This window comes from Pan paniscus, chromosome 13 (genome assembly GCF_029289425.2).
Source record: "Pan paniscus chromosome 13, NHGRI_mPanPan1-v2.0_pri, whole genome shotgun sequence".
Taxonomy (NCBI): domain Eukaryota; kingdom Metazoa; phylum Chordata; class Mammalia; order Primates; family Hominidae; genus Pan; species Pan paniscus.
In genome coordinates this window covers 102,442,335-102,465,343 of record NC_073262.2, presented here as the reverse complement: position 1 = coordinate 102,465,343, position 23,009 = coordinate 102,442,335, and the positions used below count along the sequence as shown (strand labels likewise).

The 23,009-nt window shown below is 39.4% G+C and overlaps 1 protein-coding gene across 13 annotated transcripts in view; it reads left to right on the top strand.

The window, feature by feature from the left end:
* Positions 1 to 23,009, top strand: part of FTCDNL1 (formiminotransferase cyclodeaminase N-terminal like) — a 188,238-nt gene that overhangs the window by 4,343 nt on the left and 160,886 nt on the right. For 10 of the 13 annotated variants that reach the window (XM_034954753.4, XM_008974139.5, XM_024928028.4 and 7 more), the window contains exons 3-4: positions 640 to 735; positions 2,286 to 2,438. In XM_034954753.4, coding sequence (XP_034810644.1) covers positions 640 to 735; positions 2,286 to 2,438 — 249 coding nt within the window. The remainder of the gene's footprint in view (positions 1 to 639; positions 736 to 2,285; positions 2,439 to 23,009) is intronic. The other 3 variants (XM_055108931.2, XM_055108930.2, XM_063595511.1) reach the window with 1 other exon arrangement.

Below are 23,009 nucleotides of genomic sequence, written 5' to 3'. Positions count from 1 at the left end.
TGGCTGCCACACAAGGGAATGTCAGCTTTCTCCTCCAGGTTACACATATTCAAGAGAGTCACAAACCACCAAAAGCTGGAAGTTGTTAACATCTGAAGGCTGTTGGTGGCCTCCGAAAAGGAGATGGTGGACTCAGAACAGTTTCTAATGGACAGGTGCATGCGTCTCAAAAACCTCTGCTCTGGGCACTAATTGGTCTATTCTAGTTTTACCAGATGTCGGATCTTGACCCAAACAGTTTACTTTCTGGATTTTGGAAGGAAATATTGACAAGGCCTAGGTGATGAGATTGATAAGGAGCAGGATTTAGAGCCATATGATTTGGCTATTGAAGAAAGGAGCTACCATCTTAGACTGAGTTAAGGGAATTTTGGCAAATTCAGTAGCAAGTCCAAAAGAGCATCTCTTATAGACATCAAAAGCTTGTGTCTGAGCTGAGCCATCTGGTTATACAATAAGATGCTGTAAGAAAAGTGGACATTGCCTCTCATGAATTTCATGTTTATTCAATGTCACTTCCAAAAGTCACATCCCAGAATTTTTCCACTAAGCTAAATTTAAATATACCAGAAGAAATTAACTATTAAGGTTTTATCACAGAAAAAAAATTCTTGCACTTCTGTCTTGTTTTTTTTACAGGAAAGAAACATCCTCAAGTTTCAGTGCTCAATATATTTTCTGATCAAGACTACAACAGATCAGTCATTACAATAGCAACTTCTGTTGATAAGTTGGGTAAGATTTCAGTTTCTTTCTTTACATATATGTCTTTTTTTTTGGTGAGGGGTAGGCTTCAGGTAGACCTGAACATTCTCTAATCATTGATTTCCTCTGTAAACCTGAATACTCCCCTCTATTAAGTAAAGAGTCTACCACAAAACTACATTTAATCATTTTTCTGAACATGTAAATCTCAAACAGTCTCCATTTCGTCTTTGTTACAGTGAACCTTGGGGTCCAAGATTTCATAACTTTTTTTTTTTTGCTGAAGGTGATCACATATCCTTTGGGGTTAAGAAAAGACATCTTCAGGTTTTAGCCTGTGAAGTAATAGTGTTGAAGTCAGCTTTCATTTCACTGCTAAGCTGGCATGGAATGAAACATGCTAAGCAGTGCATTCTGGGTTGGGAGCTTGAGATCTGGAGTTGGGCCATGAGTTGACATGTTTTATAGGGACATTGTAAGGTTTAGTAGAGAGCTTACAGATAACTTCAGCAAGCATAGGACAGATTATCTTTTTTTTTTTCGAGACAAGAGTCTCACTCCATCACCCAGACTGGAGTGCAGTGGCCCGATCTCGACTCACTGCAACCTCTGCCTCCGGGGTTCAAGCAATTCTCATGCTTCAGTCTCCTTTGTAGCTGGAATTACAGGCACACACCACCATACCTGGCTAACTTTTTATATTGTTTTCAGTAGAGATGGGGATTTGCCGTGTTGGCCAGGCTGGTCTCAAACCCCTGACCTCAAGTGATTTGCCTGCCTCAGCCTCCCAAAGTGCTGGGATTATAGGATTGAGCCACTGAGCCCGGCCTGGACAGATTATCTTGAATGTTGTCTTAATACAGGATAAAAATCTGCTTTTTCCTCTATTGCTAAAATGGTCATACTGTATTACTAATGAAAACTCAGAGTAATATCACAAAACTCTTAGGTGTCTATAATATGCATTTAGATATAATAATTCAATGAAAAATATAATTAGTGGATAAGAGCAAAACTAAAATAAGTAAGCTTTAAAAAATTTATGCGAAAAAAAAATTTATGTGTTTGGGCACAGTGGCTCATGCCTATAGTTTCAGCACTTTGGGAGGCCAAGGTGGGAGGATTGCCTGATGCCAGGAGTTTGAGACCAGCCTGGGCAACATAGCAAGACTCAGTCTCTAAAAAATAAAAAAAAAAAAAAAAATTATGTTTGTGTATCTATTTTAATGTAATTACTCATAAGGCATTCTGAAAATAAGGAATTTGTTTAGATTAATTGGAGACAATTGAAAAAATTTAAAGTAAACAATTGTAAAAAAAATCAAATAGTATAAGACCAATAAATCTTGTATAATTCTCCCACTTTGGGGAGGAAAAAGCTGGAAGACATGTCAAGTTTTATGACTATTGGGAGGTGGGATGAGGGGAAAGGTTAGATTTTGTATTTTTCATTATTTGGACAAAAAATCTTCTATACAGATTACAGAAGAAAAGCAACTAGTGGACCAACAAAATCATAGCTTTTTCTTTAGATGTAGTTGAAAGCTGAATGATTGTTTTTCACAATTTTGCATTTTTAGGCAGTTCTGTTCTGGCTGCCTGCCTAGAGGCCTTCCAGGCTATCGATATGGAAGTTCAAGAGGGAATCCACCCTTGCCTGGGAGCAGTGGTCTTGATTCCGATTTACCCTCTCTCTGGTGTCACAGTGGAAGAGTGTGGAGTGGTGGCCAGAAGTAAGAGAAAGTTTGGGGTTATGTGTTCTTTCTTACTGGAAACCATTTTTACAAATGAAATAGCTTGTGAGAATCAAATCACTCCTCAGCCCCCGGGAAAAGTTGATCTTGAAGAACTGTATCAACAATACACTGTGTGTTTGTGACACACCCCTCCACTTCCTACCCCATGACATTATGGAACACTAAATGTTGTGGGATATGGCAAAAAGAAAAAAAATTAATAATTTTATCCCTTACAAATTCACAGTAGATCTTGAGGACACAATAGTAGTTTCTAGTAAGTCTTTTAGGCTCTTCAGGGCAGAACGATGGTGTGTTTTGCCTATCTATCTGTGTCCTATTTTCTTGAGCAGGGGTAATGATGAGGTTGAAAATCCACTTAAACGTTAACTCTTACCCCTTTTTCCTCTGACTTTTTTTTTTTTTCCTTTTTTCCCTGTGCACAACTCTCTCTAAGATTTTCTTTAGAGCTGAACTGCCACTTGAATGATTTCAGCCCCAGGGGTAAGGTTAATTTGGAAAAATTTGAGCTATGTCACTTGAGGTGTTTTTGAATTAGGCAAATTGGGAGAAAAGAAAGACCTTTTGCCTGGACTGTCTAACTGTACCATGGTTAATTACAAGATGCAGAGGCTTATAATCTTCGGGGAAAAAAAGCCGCCTTAGGATAATTGCATTCTTTTCTGTATGACCTCAGAAATCCCTCTATGATGTTGCCTCATTTTTAATTAATGGTGAATTGTCTAACATTTGGGATGTAGATTTGGACTTTAGCTGAGCTACATTAAGCACCAGAAATAGGAAATGAGACTTGCTTCCAAAGGAGTACCTCACTACTTATGCTGCATTTTATGTGACCTGACAGTTGAAGGGTTATCCAAGGGAAATCTTGGCCCCAGACTTGCTTTACGTTTTATCCAAGAAAGAGTTAAAATTCAGCATGGGGGGGTGGGGAAATATGTTCCACACAAAAATGAAGAGTTCAGAATTGTCCAGACCAGAATAATGATTTTAATTGTCTTCAAAACAATTATGGACAATTACATTAAATCTCAAATTAGCTAGTACATGAAGTTCTTCATTACATCAGGACTGGTCCACCCCAGATGTTCATCCTGTGTAGGAGACAGTTGAGAATCAGTGAGTCTGGACACAAGATTTCTCCCTTCCCTTGCCCTTTGCTTCATTGGCAGCTACTGTACCTCATGATTTAAACATGGACATTTCTAATTAAATGAGAGCTCAGCTGCATTCTTGAACTAATTTATAACATTTGATTTGAAATGTAATAGCTTCAATCTTCATCTGATTAAAAACAGTCCTATACTGTACATGGTTACTATTTTGATGCTCTAACATGCAGTTTTTATTTTTACATTCCCTTTTCTACACAGCTGTTCATGTAATATCATCCAAATTTTTTTTAAGTTTTTTTTTTTTTGGTAACAGCATGCTCAGGCATTCTTATGAGGCAGAAGTATTCGCATTCTAGGATCCCGCTGTTCTTAGAACAGTGAAAGGATGTTTTTCCCTAGAATAAGGCTTTCCCAGAGAAACCAGCTTTAACATAATAATCAGCTAACTTTCTCTGGACAAAGGGCAATAAATAGCATCCCAGTGACATAAAAGAGTTGATACTGATATGTGTAATTTATGTATACTTTGTATGCAAAAATGCTGAATAACGTATTTCAGAACTTTTTAATATCAGCTATAAGTTTGCTTATAGCTTCAGGATGAGGTTGTTAAGGTGGGTCCAAAGTTGGTATTCAGAGGATTTATAAATAACTGTCAACAATTTTTGCAAGTTTTTACGCATGTGCATTGTGTATATATACATAGAGACATACACTCACACATAATTTTGCATATCATTTTAGTTTGAGGACTTTTAGAATAAAGGGAACAGTGATGCAGAGGCCCAGAGGTGAGGGCAGCCTGAACTTGAGCACCTGCAAAGGACTTCAGTATGGCTGCATGGAACTTAGAGGTGTGGAATGGGAAAGACATTCCTGGGAATGTTATGAAATGAGGCTCAAGAGGTAATCAGCGGCCAGATTATGAAGTTTTACTTTTTAAAAATTTTTTGAGATGGAGTCTTGCTCTGTCGCCCAGGCTGGAGTACAGTGGTGCAATCTCGGCTCACTACAACCTCCGCCTCCCAGACTCAAGTGATTCTCATGCCTCAGCCTCCCAAGTAGCTGGGACTACAGGTGTGCACTGCCATACCCAGCTAATTTTTTTTTTTTTTTTTGTATTTTTAGTAGAAATGGGGTTTTGCCATGTTAGCCAGGCTAGTCTTGAACTCCTGACCTCAAGCAATCTGCCGGCCTCGGCCTCCCAAATTGCTGGGATTACAGGCATGAGCCACCGCGCTTGGCTAGATTATGAAGTTTTAGATGTTAGGTTGAAGGGTTCAAATCTTGTGCTAAAGGCAGTGGTAACCACTGAAGTGTTTTAAGCAAGAAAATTATATGATTGGCTTTCAGTTTTAGAAAGATCACTCTGCCTGCATGATAGAGAATGGACAGGAAGCAGGCTGACCAGTTTGGAAGGATGATATTGGCCTAAGAGAATAGACAATGGACAGATTCCATGGGCTGTTGCTGGTGAGGGACAGAGCAGTGGTGTGATAATGTTATAACTTAAAATGACAGAAGAAAGGAGGTTTGAGGGAAAGAGCATGAATAGATTTTTTTTTACATGCTGTCATTTGACAGCATGTAAAAGGTTGGCAGAGGTAAAATAATAATAATGTTCTAAATGATTCATCGTGAACAATGTTTACATAGGTATAATAATGTAACCACTAACTATTGGTCCAAATTTTGATATAAATATATTGAGAGGATGGTTGGTTATACAGTTTAGAGCTCAGGTGAGATGTAGATCTAGTCTATATTTATTTAAAGCTTACAGGTTTTTTTCCCAATATTTTGGACATTGGTGTTTATTTATTTATTTATTTATTTATTTTTTGAGACAGAGTCTCGCTGTGTCACCCAGGCTGGAGTGCAGTGCACTATCTCGGCTCACTGCAAACTCCGCCTCCTGTGTTCAAGCGATTCTCCTGTCTCAGCCTTCCCAGTAGCTGGGATTACAGGTGTGAGCCACTGCATCTGGCTGGTTTTCATTTTCTATAAAAACTCACAATTGATCTATTAGGCTACATCCCACTTTTATCACTATTAGGTCTCTAAGTTTTTTTTTTTTTTTTAAGACAGGATCTCTCTGGGTTGGCCAGGCTGGAGTGCAGTGGCATGATCCCGGCTCACTGCAACCTCTGCCTCTCTGGTTCAAACAATCTTCCCACCTCAGCCTGCTGAGTAGCTGTGATCACAGGTGCATGCCACCACACCTGGCTCATTTTTGTATTTTTTATAGAGACAGGGTCTTGTCGTGTTGCCCAGGTGGGTCTTGAATTCCTAGGCTTAAGCAATCCCCACCTCAGCCTCTCAAAGTGCTGGGATTACAGGCATGAGCTACTGCCCCTAGCCAGGTCTCTAAAATTATTTCCTTTCCTCCTTCTCTCTCTTTCTTTTTTCTTCCTTCCTTCCCTCTCTTTCTTTCTATTTGTTTTTGTCAAAATGATACAGGCATGTAGCTAAAAATCACATACTGTAGGGGGGTTTATTCTAAAAATTCTAAGTACCTATCTAACCCCCTTTACCTCCTACCATACACACACTTCAATTTCCTTCTCCTCAGAGCCAGCCGAGTACTTTCTACTCTTTTACCTTATTGATTTAACTCTAGATATCAAAATACCACACTTACACTGGTACGTCTTGGTCTTTCAGTTTTAGGCATTATCTATTGACTTCTCACTGTGGAATATGAAAATTTAGCTTCCCCTTACCCTACCTCTCATCTCTAACACACACACACTCACACAAACACAGATACACACCACTCACACTTCCCAATCTTCCAACCTCTCAACATATTTATATCAAAATTTGGGTCAATAGTTAGTGGTTACATTATTATAACTATGTAAACATTGTTCACAATGAATCATTTAGAACATTATTATTATTTTACCTTTTCTGCATAACTTTATACTTTTGCTGGAGTTGGTCATTATCTTTTTGATAATTTGTTTGCTTAGTGTTTTATATACTTACCACTGGTTTAGCTCCAAATTCTCTGTCAATAGTTGCATCTCTCCATGCATTCAGATAGAACACTTCATGCATTCATTGAGGGTTCTATCAATTCCATCTTCTTAAAGAAGTATCTTCTAGAATACTCTGACCTGTTCCAGTTAGGACTAGCTGCCCTCAGTGTGTTGAGGATAACTGTCTTCATAGGATCTCCCTCAGCCATCATCATGACTTTCATCTTTCTCCATGTTGGATGCCCTGGTCCTCAACCTGAATCCCATGTCTTCTCTTTCTCTTTTTTTACTTTCTTGGTTTATGGTGTCGTTTTGGTGGAACACATCCTTTAGTAGCTTTCTGAAAAAAAATGAAGTACATTGGTGACCCTTTGCCTGTCAGAAAGTGCCATTATTCTACCTTCACACTGAATTGTTAGTTTGTCTTGCTATAGAATTCCAGGTTAGAAATAACTTTTCTTTAATTTAAAGATGTTGTGTCACTGAGTTCTTGTTTCCACATTGCTATTGAGACTTCTGAAACCATTATGACTCCTTATTTTTTGTATGTGATCTTTCATTTCTCTCTGGAGGCTTGTGAGGTCTTTGCTTGGTTCCCAGTGTTCTGAAATTTCCCTGAAGTGCTTTTGTGTGGGTCTGTTTCCATCCATTATCCTGGATACTTGGTGAGTCCTTTTATTCTTTGAAACTTGTCCATCAGTGCTGGACAATTCTTTTGAATTATTCCATTGATGATTTCTTCCATTTTCTCAGTTCTTTCTAAAAGCCCCATTATTTGGAGATTAGAACTCTTTTACTGGTCGTCTACATTTACTTTCTTTCTTATTTTCCATCACTCTATTTTTATAACACTTTCTGGCAAATTTCGTCTACTTGCTGTCCCAGCCTTCCATAAGTTTTTATGGCTTCTATATTAATTTCCAAGTGCTTTCATTTACTCTGTAAATGTTCCTTTTATTTTACTTTTCAAGAGAACATCCTGGTTTTATTTCATGAACGTATCATTAATGGATCATTTCGGTTTCTTCTTCCTGTATAGTCTCCCCTCACCTTGTCCCCTTCACCCTGTTGCTTTTGGCTGTTTTTTTTTTTTAAAGGCTTTCCTTAAATGTTTGATAATGCCGTGTTGGCTGCTTATTCTGAATGGATGCTGGAAGGCTGAATGGACACTCCAAGTGTGCAGGTGGGGTTTGTCAACTGTAGGCTGACATGGCTGGGTCATTTCTTTGGGGAACTCATACTTCAGTATTTTTTTGGTCTTTCCTCTTGAGCTGTTCAAGTTCCCCAGAGGAGGATCTTCCAGTGTCCAGCCTTGAGTGGAGACACCACTGCCAGTGTTTTGGAAGCTGAGTTGCACAAAAGGGCTGAACAAATCTCAACATTTAGATTGTCAATATAAATGTTCTTTTAATTCCTCTCTTTTCATTACTCACCCCAGCCCTCAGCTGTGTCCATATTCCCCAGCCCAGACACCTTGTGTTTTACCTCTTACATATTCTGCCAGGGTGTGGCAGGGCAGGTGCCTGTCTGTGTGGATCAGGGATGGGCTCTGACCACTGCTGAAGCCGACTTCCCACCCATCTTCTGGTTTTGAGCTTCCCCTTTGCCTTCCCTCCCAAAGTGGGGCTGCTGGTTCTGCCCTCTATCAGGCGTCTGTGGGATGCCCCAGGTGCTTCTCTGCTGCTCCACTTGCTGCCTTGAGTCTGCCGAATCACATCCCCCTCACACGTTTTCTCTGCAGCTTCCAGTGCGATTGCCTCCTCTTTATTTCTGTTGGTTTGAGTTAATGCTTGGGAAAAAAATTTCTTTACCATTTTTTTTCCTTGGGGTTTTTGGGAAGAAATGAAAGTAAACATATGGATCCACATTTTCATGTTTTCCTGGAAGTCCCTACTTCTCTTGGCGATTTTATATCATCTTGGATCTTTCAGGAACAATGCATTCACCTCACTTGGAATCATTGGTAAATTTTCAGGAGCATTCTTCTTTTGTCTGACTTCTACTCAGTATTGAAGATATTTAGTCTGATTTTCTGGACTTCTATCAAGTTTCTATAGACAATTTCTCTGCAGGATACTGTGGACCCTGATGCTTCTTGTATGTGTTCCACATCTTCCTCACTCTGTGCTTTCACATGCTGGACCCAGTGTCTCTGTAACATGACCCCGTTGCCTGTTGACACACAAACTTTCATGAGAAGGATTGAGTGATGATAGAGGGGAGGGGTCAGCACAGAAGATTCTTAGGCAAATTCTCCCAATGCCTTGACGGTGAAAATAGGCTTACCTAACATGTAGGCTCATAATATTCAGCTGCAAGAGTCTAGACCATAGTTAATGAATTTTATAAATGATACGGAAACTTGCTTTTTGTTTCATGTCATTGATCAAATGAATGTTTGCACAATGCCATATCAACTAAGGTCATTATTTAGAGAACTGGAAAGATAAATGCTAGCCATGTAAGCTACATGAATAAAGAAATAGTGCTGGCATGATTGATACTTATTGTTTTGATTTTAAAAAAATATATAAAACATTAAGGACTTTGATCAGAATGATCAGCCTTGTAGATTTTTTTCAATTATTCTTATGACTTGGAGGATGTGTGCCATGACACATTCACACAGCGTCAACACTCCCATGGTAGTCTTGAGACCCTTTGATTACCTTATTACAGATTGTCAAAACATGGGCTGATCTGGCAAATCAGGAACAACTTTTCACTTTGAGAATTTCTACTCTGATTCTCCAGTTGCTATGGAGATTGTCTCATAAAACAGTGTTGGATTTGGTTGAGATCAGTCAATTTAGATGCTGGGTTCTGATATAGTTCTAACCACCATCAACACTACCCTCATTGCCATAGCATAAAAACAATAGTTGATTTTACAAATGTGTGTAAACATATTTAGGGCATAGCATTTAGTTGAAGAATTACAGGAATACTGCCACCACAGAAAAATCTTAGAAAACAAGGGATTGTGCATTGGGAAAGTACTTAAAATATTAAGATTGATTTCCAGTGACTTTAGTACATTTTAACTATGAAGGAGAGTTACCGGGTTGCTCATAAATGCATATTGCCACAGGCTGAATAAATGCAAGAGGAGTCTACCAACTACTGTAAAACAGAGGTACTAATGAAGAAGGAAAGGCCAAATGGGAGAACTGGGATAAACAAACTTAATCTTCCATGACCAGCAGTTATGGATGAACTCAGCCATACTTGAAAAAGCTGCACTCTTTTCTCTTACTGTGGCTCTGCTACAACCTGCAGTGTGAGTGAGCAAGCAAGTTAACCCCATCGGGCAATACTTGGCCTGTGGGGGACCAGAGCTGGTGGATAAATGCTTGCCTCTTTTGTCCCTGAGATGGACAATTCTGAGGCCCATCTCAGCAGGATTGAGTCCCAGTTGCTCACAGCTTGTTACCATACCCTGCTATGGACTTTTACTCCTTCCCTGTATCACTCTTCCTTTTTTTTTGAAACAGGGTTTGCTTTGTCACCCAGGCTGAGTGCAGTGGCATGATTGCGGCTCACTGTAGCCTTGACTTTCCAGACTCAAGTGATCCTGCCACCTCCACCTCCCGAATAGCTGGAACTACAGCATGTACTACCATGCCTGGTTAATTTTTGTATTTTTTGTAGGATGGGGTCTCCCTGTGTTGCCCAGGCTGGTTTCAAACTCCTGGGCTCAAGGGATCTGCCCACCATGGCTGGCCCCCTGTCTCACTCTTGATATAAAAGCAATAGGGTTTATTGAAATATTGACAAGTGGCTGGGACTGGTGGCTCATGCCTATAATCCCAGCACTTTGGGAGGCCAAGGTGGGAGGATTGTTTGAGCCCAGGAGTTCAAGACCAGCCTGGGCAACATAGGGAGACCTCGTCTCTACAAAGAATAAAAATAAAAAACATTAGCTGGGTGTGGTAGTGTGTGCCTGTAGTCTTAGTTACTTGGGAAGCTGAGATGGGAGGATCCCTTGAGCCCAGGAGTTTGAGGCTGCAGTGAGCCATGATGTGCTACTTGTACTCCAGCCTGGGCAACAGAGCGAGACCCTATCTCAAACACAAAACAAACAAACAGAAAAAGAAATATCAACAAGAATAAATATCTTATAGGAATCTCCTAATTGGAACAAATGGGGGGATACATGAAATCCATGCTGCCTGACTATACACTTCTTGTAATTGTTTCCCAATCTAGAAGACACAGTTGAGATTTACAGTTAAAAATTAGGAGCCCCCTCCCCAGCCAACCACTTCACCTAGGTAAAAGGTCTCTTAAGACACTCAGTGTTAAACCAGGAGTCATTGTGGGAGACATCAAACATTCACCCCTTACTAACAAAGGGAGCCCCGGGGGGCCTCAAAGTTGAGGGGTTTTAGGTTTTCTGATTTTCAGTAGATATCTACAACACTCAGAGTTTGGTATTTTATATGATTGCTGATAGTGTTTTAGAGATTGTGGATCTAGTAAGGGTTTATAGCAACTGACTGAATACTAGGCCCTGGTATTTTTGAGCTCAGGCCCCATAACTGTGGAGATGTTTTTCCTGAATCCCTTTTCCTTTTATCTTTCCTTCCTAGCTTTTATAGTGGCTTCTAGTGTCAAGGCCACTAGGATTAGAAAACTCTGAAGAAATGATATAATGATGTTAATGACATTGATGGGCTTGTAGATTAAGTGCAAGTCTCTCCACACCGTCATGCACCCACCAACCCATCCACCTGTTTTCTATTGGTAGAGTAAGAGTGTGCTTCTCGGGAGACTCACAGCCTGCAATAATAATGACAACAATGTATTATGATATTACAATAATTATAACATCATTATCATTTATTATGTGACTATTAAAGTTACATAGGTTGAATAATTCATTCTCCAATTTCAATTACCCAAACATATGTAGTAAGATAATATTTTGAGATACTAATTGTTGTGCTTTTCGTTTCCCCGTAGCCTGTGCAGGACTGTCTGAGTTACCTACCTTGAGGGGATTATAGGATTGTTATAGTGACAATGCAGAAGTAACAGTGTTCATGTTTGATTTATTTATTTATTTTAGAGACAGGAACTTGCCTGTTGCCCAGGCTGGAGTGCAGTAGTGCAATCCTAGCTCACTGCAGCCTTGACCTCCTGGGCTCAAGTGATTCTCCTGCTTCAGACTCCTGAATAGCTAGGACTACAGGCATGTATCACCATGTCCAGCTAATCTTTAAAATTTTTTTTTGTAGAGACAGGGTCTTGCTATGTTGCCCAGGCTGGTCTGGAACTCCTGGCCTCAAGTTATCCTCCTGCCTTGGCTTCCTAAAGCTCTGGGATTATAGGCATGAGCCACCACACAGCTAGAATTTCTGACAATCGAAAGCAGAGGCTTTGGGAAAGCAGTGCACAAAGTTTATATAGTGTAGCAACGAAATTAGAAAGAGAGTAGAGAAAGAAGAAGGTCACTTCACTCCCTCCCCTCAGGGAAATAAGAGTATTGGGGTGGGTTTAAGAGGAGAGCGTGACAAATAATACATGTCTTCCTTTCCCACATTTGGAACCAGTCCCACAGAAGAGAAAGGCAGATGAGAAATGGAGACTACAATAACTTTATTACTGATAAAACTAGTATTGGCGGCTGGGACTACCCTACCAGAGAATTAGACTAACCCAGCCAGTCACAGGCAGTACCAGGCAGCCAAGGCCTGAGGCTGGACAGCTTTATGGCGAGGAGGAGTGGCCTGTAATGTGTGTTTCCTGCTGAAAACCAGCTCCTAAGAAGGAAGAGGGAGGCAGGGTGGGCCTGTGCACATCCAGTTTCTCTCCCAAACTTCCCATCAGAGAATGAAAGTTAGGAGGGAGCGAGGCTGGTGTTTTAGTTTACTAGGGCTGTAGTAACAAAGTACCACAGTCTGGGTGGCTTAAACCACAGAGATTTATTGTCTCACAATCCTGGAGGCTAGAAGTCCGCGATCAGGGTGGCAGCAGGGTTGGTTCCTTCTGAGAGGTGTGAGGGAGAACCTGTCCCATCTTGGCTTGCACTTGACCTTCCTCATGGTCACGTGGCATTCTTTCTGTATATTGTCTGTGTCCCAATTTCCCCTTTTTATGAGGACCCCAGTCATATTGGATTAGGGACCCAACCTACTGTAGTATGACCTCATCTTAACTCATTACATCTGCAATGACCCTATTCCAGAATAAGGTCATATTCTGAGGTACTGGGAGCCAGGACTTCAACATATGCATTTTTGGAGAATGCAATTCAGCCTGTAACAGACAGCAAGATGAGCAGAGCTCTCTCCATGTGGAAGAAAACATCAGTAATGGGCGGAAAGCATTTTTCTCCAAAACATAGTTGAAAGAGGTTGGAGAAGGGTGTGTGAAAATGGTCGTTATCTGAAAGGTGGGGATATGAAAAGGGGGAGGGCAGGACTTGACTCCTTTGGCGGGCAAATGGTGAGAGGTAGTGCCAGCTTTGAGACCACTGAGAGATTATTGTGTGTTGTCTGTGGCCAGCAGCCAAGAAGAGGCTTGAGAGCTGAACACACACAAGGAAAGCAAAGTAACTCGTGCAAAGCATTTGTGTGTCCTTCTGAGGAGCACCAAATAGGTGGAAGAGCCAAGTTAACTCTTTGTTGCTGTGGGGAGTAGGCTTAATGCTGAAGGCTATTTATACATTGCTGATATGTTATCCAGCAGAAGGATTCCTGGCCATCCCCAAGGCTTTGCCATGACCCATCTGAACTACTCTTTGGGGAACCTTTAGCATCTCTATAGCTTCTCTGAAAGAGAGTGAGAGGTCCTTAACAAGCGAGGAGCAATATATGCAAGTGAAAGGTCAATACCAATTCCACCCACTCAGGATGTATATGTGTAGATCTGCCTGTCAGTCTCTGATCAGCATGAACTAACCAATAACATCACATTCCACTGTGGTTAGACAGGGAAGCAAGATGGGAAGTGGGCAGGATAAGAATTTGAAACTGGACACACTGGCTCATGCCTGTAATCCCAGCACTTTGGGAGGTCGAGGCAGGTGGATTGCTTGAGCTCAGGAGTTCCAGACCAGCTTGGGCAACACTGTGAGACTTCATCTTTACAAAGAATTTTAAAAAAATTAGCCAGGTGTGGTGCTGTGTACCTCTAATCTCAGCTACTTGGTAGGCTGAGGTGGGAGGATTGCTTGAGTCTGGAAGGCAAGGCTGCAGTGAGCTGTGATGGTGCCACTGGACTCCAGCCTGGGAAACAGAGCAAGACCCTGTCTTAAAAAAAAAAAAAATTAAGGAGCTGACCAATCTGAGTTCAAATCCCACGTCTGCTACTTGTTTGCCAACTGGCTTGAGAAAATTTTTTAGTCTCTTCTTTTTCAGTCTCTAAGAGTTTTTGTATCTGTAAAATGGGAGAATAATATCATCCTATCAGGATGGTTATGATAATTGATGACTGTGTAAAGCCCCAGGTCCTCTGCCTCCTACCAGCTGTCATTATTTTTAGTGATTCTCCATTGCCTTCTGGAGGGGGTACAGAGCAGTTGGAGCCCAGGAGAGTCCCTTTCACCATAAAGAGAGTGGATCCCCCTTTTCTGTTTTATGTTTCAAGATTCCAAATAAGGTACCTTCTGAGAAAAGGGATTGCACAGCAAGATGTTAGAAAATCACTTGAGCAAGAGATGTCTGAAGTGCTTTCAGCTCTGAAATTTAAGTTCTATAGCAGACAGCTTCTCCTTTATCAGTTCTTCATTTGCAAAATGATATTCAGTACCTATTTCAGAGAAATATTATGAAAATAAATGGAGATGTGTTTGTGAACATCCAGACAGTCTTGGAGTGCCTGTTATGTTTCCATTTCCTATAGTAAATGCTATTGTGACTTTTAGAGAAGTATAACAAAGTACCTTCCACCAACAAAACTGAGGCCATGAAATAACTGTGTGTGAAGCTATTAGAAAGCACCAGAGGACACAATAAAATGAGTTATGGAGTACAGTATAAGTTAAATATATTAGGCCACTCAGGAAAGTATAATTCTTTAAATGAATTATATCACATCTGCACAAAGTGGTAAATATATCAGCATATGCCCTACAAAGGAATAATAAGCTTCTGTATACATGTCTCTATGAAACTATATGTTATATGCAAGGAAATAACAACCTTCTTGGATTATTGGTTATGAAATATATATGTAAAATATACCCCAAACTCCTGATATACTATATACTTTCGTAAATACTTATATCTGTATCTCCATGAAATTGTATGGTATTTTAAGAGTTTGAGGGCACATTATTTTTCTGTTTATAGGGAGGAGAGTAGATAGGTCCAATTTTTTCATTCCATAGCTGGAAAGCAGACCTCGACACATTAAGAAACTCACTTGTAGTTTTTTCTATCAAGACAGTAATAGAACAAAGAATCCTCACAACCGTTTATTTATTAGACCTTGCCTGATTTTTTAAAATTAATTCTCTGTTTCAAAATTTCGAGTACTACAGTTAAGGTTAAAATTCACCTCTGATCACTACTCTCATTCCTGGTTCTCTGAATGTCCCCCTGCCAAGTTATGGTAAGAGTATAGCATGCCCCAAATCCAGAATTTTCTACATGCTTTACTTACGTACATGTATAAACCAATAAATCCAATATAGTATTGCTTGTGTATGTTTGTATTAGAAATGCTCTTATACTATAATTTTTTCATTCAGCAAGATAGCTTAGAAATATATCCATGGTATTACATATAGTTCTATTTCATTCTACCTGCTTTATAATTATCATAATATGAATGTAACACATTTTGTCTGTTCTCCTGTTTGTGGACATTCAGATTGTTTCTTGTTTTTCCTAGATCAAGTAATGCAATGATGAACATTCTTGAATAGTCCCTCTTGTGCACAAATGCAAGGCTTTTCCTAGAGCAAATACAAAGGAATGGAAATGTTAGGTTGAAACATTTAAAAATGTTTTTTCCAGATTAATTTTATATGAAAATCAATTAAGTGCTTATCCTGACCTCATTTCCATAATAAATAAGTTTTTTCTTTGCATTTTATTTTTTACTGTCATGCCAATAATAAACTGACAACTCAGAGATGCAAGTGAAATTTTTCTTAGCAAGGCCTGTTCATTTGGAGGCATAGGTGTTATCAGCCTATCGTGGTTTTTAAATTCGTCCTTTTGAAATGAAACATGATGGAGTAAACAGTAGCATCCAGTGATGTGCAGTAGAGTTTTGTTTCTTCCCTTAAATTGTTTTCTGCTACCTCAAGAAAAAACAGGCAACAGAACGTGTCAGTCGAAATGCAATTTAGGAATTGCACTTGATCTCATTTTTCAGCCTGATGTTTCTGCTCTTTCATCATAAAGATCAGCTGCATTTTATTTTTTTCAGTCCCTTAGAATAACATCCAGTTCTAGTCAGCATGTTTAATGTGCTTCTCAATGATGTTCTAGCACAATAAATTTCTGTATCTCGTGCATGTGTACATATGGTAAAAATTTCTTCAAGTTCTAGCCATGTGGGGGAGGAATATTGCGGTCGCTTTGTTAATGCAGTGTTTATGTTGGAGCGGTTAGGGCCCCGCGCTTTAACTCTCAGCACTGGGCGTAATGAGACGGCTTTGATGGTGGTGTAAGAGTCTAGTGGGATGGTCACAGCTTCACACTTCAAAGCAGAGCATATGGGACGAATACTGGTTAGCTTTGTACTCTTTGGGGATGGTTGGGAGACAATTCTTAACAGCTCTGTTTAATGAAGACATTGGAAAAGAAATGTTCTATCTTTAAAATAATTTTGAATTGCAAAGAGAGAAATTTCCACCACCCCCCTTTCATAGACTAAACTAAGAATAATTTTTCCTAGTCTGCACTTAATTAGAGGCAGTGCAGCATCACACTGCTATACTGTATTTTCAAATGCCACTCTTTTTAAACATACTGTAGCGAGATTAATCGGCCAGTTTTAGTTTATGTGCATGAGTTCAGGCAAAAACTTTTAGGGCTATCTGTCTTATCATCTGAAATTTTTATTACTTCCGGTAGAGAATTTTACCTTCTTCTCATTAAAAAATATGAAAGTAAAAAATCAACTAAATAAAAAAAACTTGGCTATATTGACAGCTATACTAAAACTAGAGGATGCTTGTAAGATTTTAAGTCTAGCACCCAGTTTAATTTTTAGATTTTGAGCTTTTTTTTTTCCTATTTTTTTTTTCCTGCTTGATTTGAGTCTCAGGTGATATGGGTTGGGAAGTGCTCTTTTTGATTGGTTTGTGCTTAGGGAAAGGTTTGATACTTTTTTGAGTATCATTTGAATCCAGGTTTAAGAATAATAATGAACCATGCATTTATGCAGTAGGCCACAGAAAAGAGAATTTAACTTTTCCTAGAGGAAAGGGAATGACAGACTTGAGGTCTTTTTTCTAAGTTCTGCATTTTGGCTGGCATCAGAAATATAGCAAAACGAATGAGTTATATTCCTTGAGCTGCTGAAATGCAGTTCTGTTTAACAATTCAATTTCAAGTCCATTTATATCAGTAGTCCTAAATTGCTCCTGAAAGAAAGAAAAACAGAAGGGAAAAGAATGATATTAAATACCACTGTAGACAGATACATTTAATTAAGCAGATTCTTAAGTCCTGAATTCATGTACTACTTTTACTGTTGTATATTCTTAATAAAATACTACATTTTAGCCACAATTATGTCTGTTATAGGCTTAGAAAAGACATTTGTGTTACGAATATGAAGCCTAAACTTCTCATTGCACTGAGAAACATCTAATTGCATCGATTCTCCTGCAAAGAGGAATATAACCAAACTCACAGAAGTCTCTAAAGTTAAGCCTGAAAAGAAAGTGCTAGATATTCATATTTAGAAACGACTAAAAATTATTTTATAGCAAATAAGGTCAGCCAAACACGAAGGTTAAAAAATATATATTTTTAAAAAGCATTTCAGTGTTTCCTTAAATCAACCCTTTTAGAATATGACCAGAGAAATTGGAAAGGGCAGAACCACTGACCATAGCGGTGGGAAAAGCTTCTTAAATTGGGGGAAAAAATAACCTAAAAAAAAATTGGTCTTTTAATAAAGAGTGATTTAGGAAGCTGCAGTTTTGTTTTGCCTGTTTCAGAACTGCATGTTGGCATTATATTCTTTCTGAACAGGTGATTCATATATATGCCTTGTCTAACAAAGCTGATCAGCATGGATATCCCACAGGTACATGTGGTTTTGACTGCTGTGAATATGACCAGTACTCTAAGGACAGAGCATAAAACGTTAACACGACTGTGGAAAATTGATCCCATGGTTTCTTACTAGGAATACAGTATGTTCTCACTGGTGTTGAACTCTCTTCTCGTTTTGTTAGCAGAGTGACTCCTTACTCCCATTCGTTAGTTTAGAATGGACACTGATATTCCAGGTTTGCAGCACCAACATCAACAAACTGCTTAGGAAGCAAAGTCAGTTCATTCAATTTGATAAACCTTTATTGAGTAACTAGAAGGCACTGCCTTCTGGGATTTTGAAACTCAGAATGGAAAACAAAAGCTCAAGATTATTTAATACAAGTCTATTAGATTTGATACTATCAATAAAAACAAACAAAAGCTGTAGAATATTCTAACACAAGAATGGGAGAAATGAATTCCAGGAGAGGGAGGACACAAATATGAAGCAGGAGTTAATTCAGGAGTTTGGGTTTCCTGGGACTCTTTCACAAGCTTAAGTTTGGTTCCACTGTAGAGGGAAGTGGAACAAACAGCTAAGAGAGCTACAGTGAGCAGTGGCTTTACAACAAATCTGAACAAAACTATTGCTTTAAATGATAATGCCACTTGAAAACTGATGAGACAGTTTTCCACAGGCTTGAGCTTGAAGTATTCAGAATTATTATCTTCTTTAAGAGGCCAATATGATTTGCTTGATGTGGACATTTGAAGTTACAGGGGATGATTTTTATGCAGATTAATTGAGAAAATCAAAATATAAAATCAAAATCAGCTTTTTTGAATATACAATTCATATCACAAATAAAATAGCTTGGTAGTAAGTAATTCTATGACTAAATATGAGATTTTTTTTGAAACACAGGCCGTCTAAATTTGTTTTCCAACAAAATTACAAATACCTACTTACTATAGGCCCTTGGATTGCAGTCATTAGAAACACAAATGTTATTTCCTTGAGTATGAAGAGGTATTGTATTGTCTTTATTGCTAAATATTATTTTGGCCTTGGTTGTCTCTTCATTGTAACAAGAATAATGTAATATTTCATTTTCTTGCTTCATTAGAGAACAAAAATCAAGCTTGATTTCTTCCATGATGAATTTATGTAGATGACAGAATGGAAGAGGAATTGTTAAAATATAGGAGCATTCCTAGTAAGTAGGAACATGCCAGCCTAGGAGGGTATTCAGAACTCAGAATTCAAAACAGTGGCTTAGGCTTGCAAAAGGGAAAGGGAGCTATTTATTGAGTTATACTCTGTACCAGACATTGGGCTACATGGTTTTCTTAATTTATCCAATTTCTATCCATCCAATGGGGTAGTTTCTTTTTCTTTTTTTTTCCTTTACTTTCTGTTATTTTTCTCTCCTTGCATCTCCTTCATTTTCCTTTTGTTTTTAGTAAATAATTTTAAAGCAAATTCCAAAGATCATGTTATTTCACTCCTTCATAATTAATATACATCTCTAAGCAATTCGAATATTTTCTTATATAACTGTAATGCCACCATCACACCCAACAAAATGATAATTTGATGATACCATCTAATACCCAGTGTATAATCCAGGCAAATATCTCTTTATAGGGGCCTGTTTGAATCTAGATCTAACATGGCTCATACATCACACTGATTGTTGTATCTCTGAGTCTGTTTTGATCTACACCAGTCTCCCTGTCCCCCCAAATCCCCCAGTTTTTTCCCTGCCATTTACTTGTAGCAGAATCTGGGTCAGTTATCCTATAGAATTTCCACATTCTGGATCTGTTTGCTTCCTTATGGTGTCATTTAATTTGTGTCTTTATCCCTCACATTTCCTGTAAACTCTGTTAGCTCCAGAGGTCTGATTAGTTGAAGTTTAATTTTTTTGGCAGGAATTCTTCACAGGTGGGCTGTGTGCTTCACACTGCATCACACCAGGAGGCTGCAGTGCCTGGGTGTCTCACTTCTGGTGATACAAACATCAGCTGCCTTTGATGTTGTGAAGTTCCTAATTGACTTTTCAGGAGGGTTTCATCCATTCATAATCTTTGCCTAATACAATCATATTTTTAGGTGCTGAAAAATTGTGATTTTCTAATTCTATCATCACTTCCACATTTATTAGTTGGATTTTTTTCTATTAAAATTTTTTTCTCATCAGTTTGGACTATCTAGCTACCCTAAAATACTGTTCATGTAGGAAGGACAGGATAAACACTTATTATTATTTATTGTTTTTTGAGACGGAGTCTTGCTCTGTCACCCAGGCTGAATTGCAATGGCGCAGTCTCGGCTCACTGCAACCTCCACCTCCTGTGTTCAAGTGATTCTCCTGCCTCAGCCTCCAAGTAGCTGGGATTACAGGTGCCCACCACCACACCTAGCTAATTTTTGTATTTTTAGTAGAAATGGGGTTTCACCATGTTGGCCAGGCTGGTCTTGACCTGTCGACCTCAAGTGATCCACCTGCTTCAGCCTCCCAAAGTGCTGGGATTATGGGCGTAAGCCACCGCGCCCAACCTATTCTTTTTTTTTTTTTTTTTGACTGAGAAATTTCTAGGTAAGGAATTGGTGATTTAGAGAAAGGTTTTTTTTTTCTTTCTTTTCCATTTTACAGATAGAGAGGTTAAGACTCAGAAATGTAAAGTAAATTGTTCAAGATCTCCCAAATAGCTATTAAGGAGCAGAAATGGTATTCAATCCTATACTTTCTGGACTTAAAAGTATTTAGTTTCCACTAAATTAAAATGCACCCCTGCCCTTGAATCTCCAATTGCAGACAGCTGGGGGTTGCTACCACAAATATCTCCCAGTGCTTTGCCCTTTAGGAACCAGATTAAAGAATCTCCTTTGTAAGCATTCTGCCTATATAAACTTAGGCAGTGCTACAGAACTGTAGCTCCAAATGGAGGTGCTGGCCTGGGTAGGCAAAGAGCTGGGCAGGGCCAGGAAACATGTATTTAGTAGGACAGGTTTTTGGGCATCACAGTTTGTGCTTTTAGGCTACTGCAGCAGCCCAAATGTGAGTTACACTAAGTTATGGCTGGAGCACATACATGTGACCAGAACAATTTGGAGAGTTGTCAGAATTTAGTTCTAACCTTTCCTAAATATTCTCCCATTTCTCATGCCACCTCCTCAACCATTGTAGATTTGAGGGGAGAATTTAGCTCACTGCCTGTGTTAGTCCATTTGCATTGCTATGAATGAATACTCCAGACCTGGTAATCTATAAAGAAAAGAGGTTTATTTGGCTCATGGTTCTGCAGGCTGTACAAGCATGACACCAGCATCTACTGGACTTCTGGTAAAGGCTTAGGAAGCTCTTACTCATAGCTGTAAGGCAAAGGGGAAACAGGTGTGTCACATGGTGAGTGAGGGAGCAAGAGAGATGCTGGCTCCTTAAACAACCAGCTCTTGTGTGAACTCATAAAGTAAGAACTCACTCATTACCATGGGAGGGCACCAAGCCACTCATGAAGGATCTGCTACTATGACTTAAACTCCTCCCATTAGGCCCCACCTCCAACACTGGGGATCACATTTCAACATGAGATTCGGAGGGGACAAACATCCCAACTATATCACTACCTAAACATTATCTTGCAATTCCTAAACTTCAGTTGACTGTATCCCTGACCTCTAGCCCCACCTCATTCCAGGAGCTGTGACCCTTTAGTACTGGCTTACCTTGCTCATTGTGACTTTATTGCATTTTTTACAAATTAAAGGTTTGTGGCAACCCTGCATCAAGTGAGTCCATTGGTGCCATGTTTCCAACAGCGTGTGTTCACTTTGTGTCTCTATCACATTTTGGTAATTTTCACAATATTTCAAACCTTTTCATTACTATTATATCTTTTTTTTCTTTTTCTCTTTCTTTTTTTTTTTGAGACAGGGTCTTGCTCTGTCTCCCAGGCTGGAGTGCAGTGGCATAATCATGTCTCACTGCAGCCTTGGTCTTCCAGGCTGAAGCAATCCTCTGATCTGAGCCTCCCAAGTAGCTGGCACCACAAGTGTGTGCCACCATGCCAGGCTAATTTTTGTATTTCTTGTAAAGATGGGGTTTCACCATGATGCCCAGGTTGGTCTCTAACTCCCGAGCTCAGGCAATCTGCCTGCCTCAGCCTCCCAGAGTGCTGGGATTACAGGCATGAGCCATCATGCCCAGCCACTATTATGTCTCTTATGGTGATCTGCGATCAGTGATCTTTGATGTTTCGGGTGCCACAAACCACAACCACATAAGAGATAACTGATAAATGTTGTCTATTCCAGCTGCTTCATCGACTGGCTGTTCCCCCATCTCTCTTCCTTTCCTTGGGTTTCTCTATTTACTGAGACACAATAGTATTGAAATTAGGCTAATTAATAACCCAACAATGGCTTTTAAGTGTCCAAGTGAAAGGAAGAGTCTCACATCTTTTATTTTAAATAAAAAGCTAGAAATGATTAAACTTAGTGAAGAAGGCATGTTGAAAGCTGAGATAGGTCAATAGCTAGGCCTCTTGTGCCAGTTGGCCAAGTTGTGAATGCAAAGGATAAGTTCTTGAAGGAAAAGAAGAGTGCTACTACAGTGAACACATGAATGATATGAAAGCAACACAGCTTTATTGCTGATATGAAGAAAGTTTTAGTGGTCTGGATAGAAGATCAAACCAGCCATACATTTCCTTAAGCCAAAGCCTAATCCAAAGAAAGGCTGTAACTCTTCCTCTATTCTGTGAAGGATGAGAGAGCTGATGATGCTACAGAAGAAAAGTTGGAATCTAGCAGAGGTTGGTTCATGAGATTGAAGGAAAGAAGCTCCCTCCATAACATAAAAGTGCAAGGTAAAGCAGCAAATGCTGATGTAGAAGCTGCAACAAGTTACCCAGGAGCCTGGCATCTCTAGCTAAGAGCAAGGATGAAGGTAGGCTGGCCACGGTGGCCATTCCTGTAATTCCAGCACTTTGGGAGACCGAGGTGGGAGGATTGCTTGAGCCCAGGAGTTTGAGACCATCCTGGGCAATATAGTAAGACTCTGTCTCTACAAAAAATTTAAAGAAAAGGATGAAGGTGGCTACACTAAACAGATTTTCAGTGTTGATGAAACAGCATTCTGTTGGAAGAAGAGGCCATCTAGGAGTTTCATAGCTAGAGAGAAGTCAATGCCTGGCTTCAAAGAACAGGCTGATTCTCTTGTTAGGGGCAAATGCAACTGATGACCTTAAGTTGAAGTCAAATGCTTATTTACC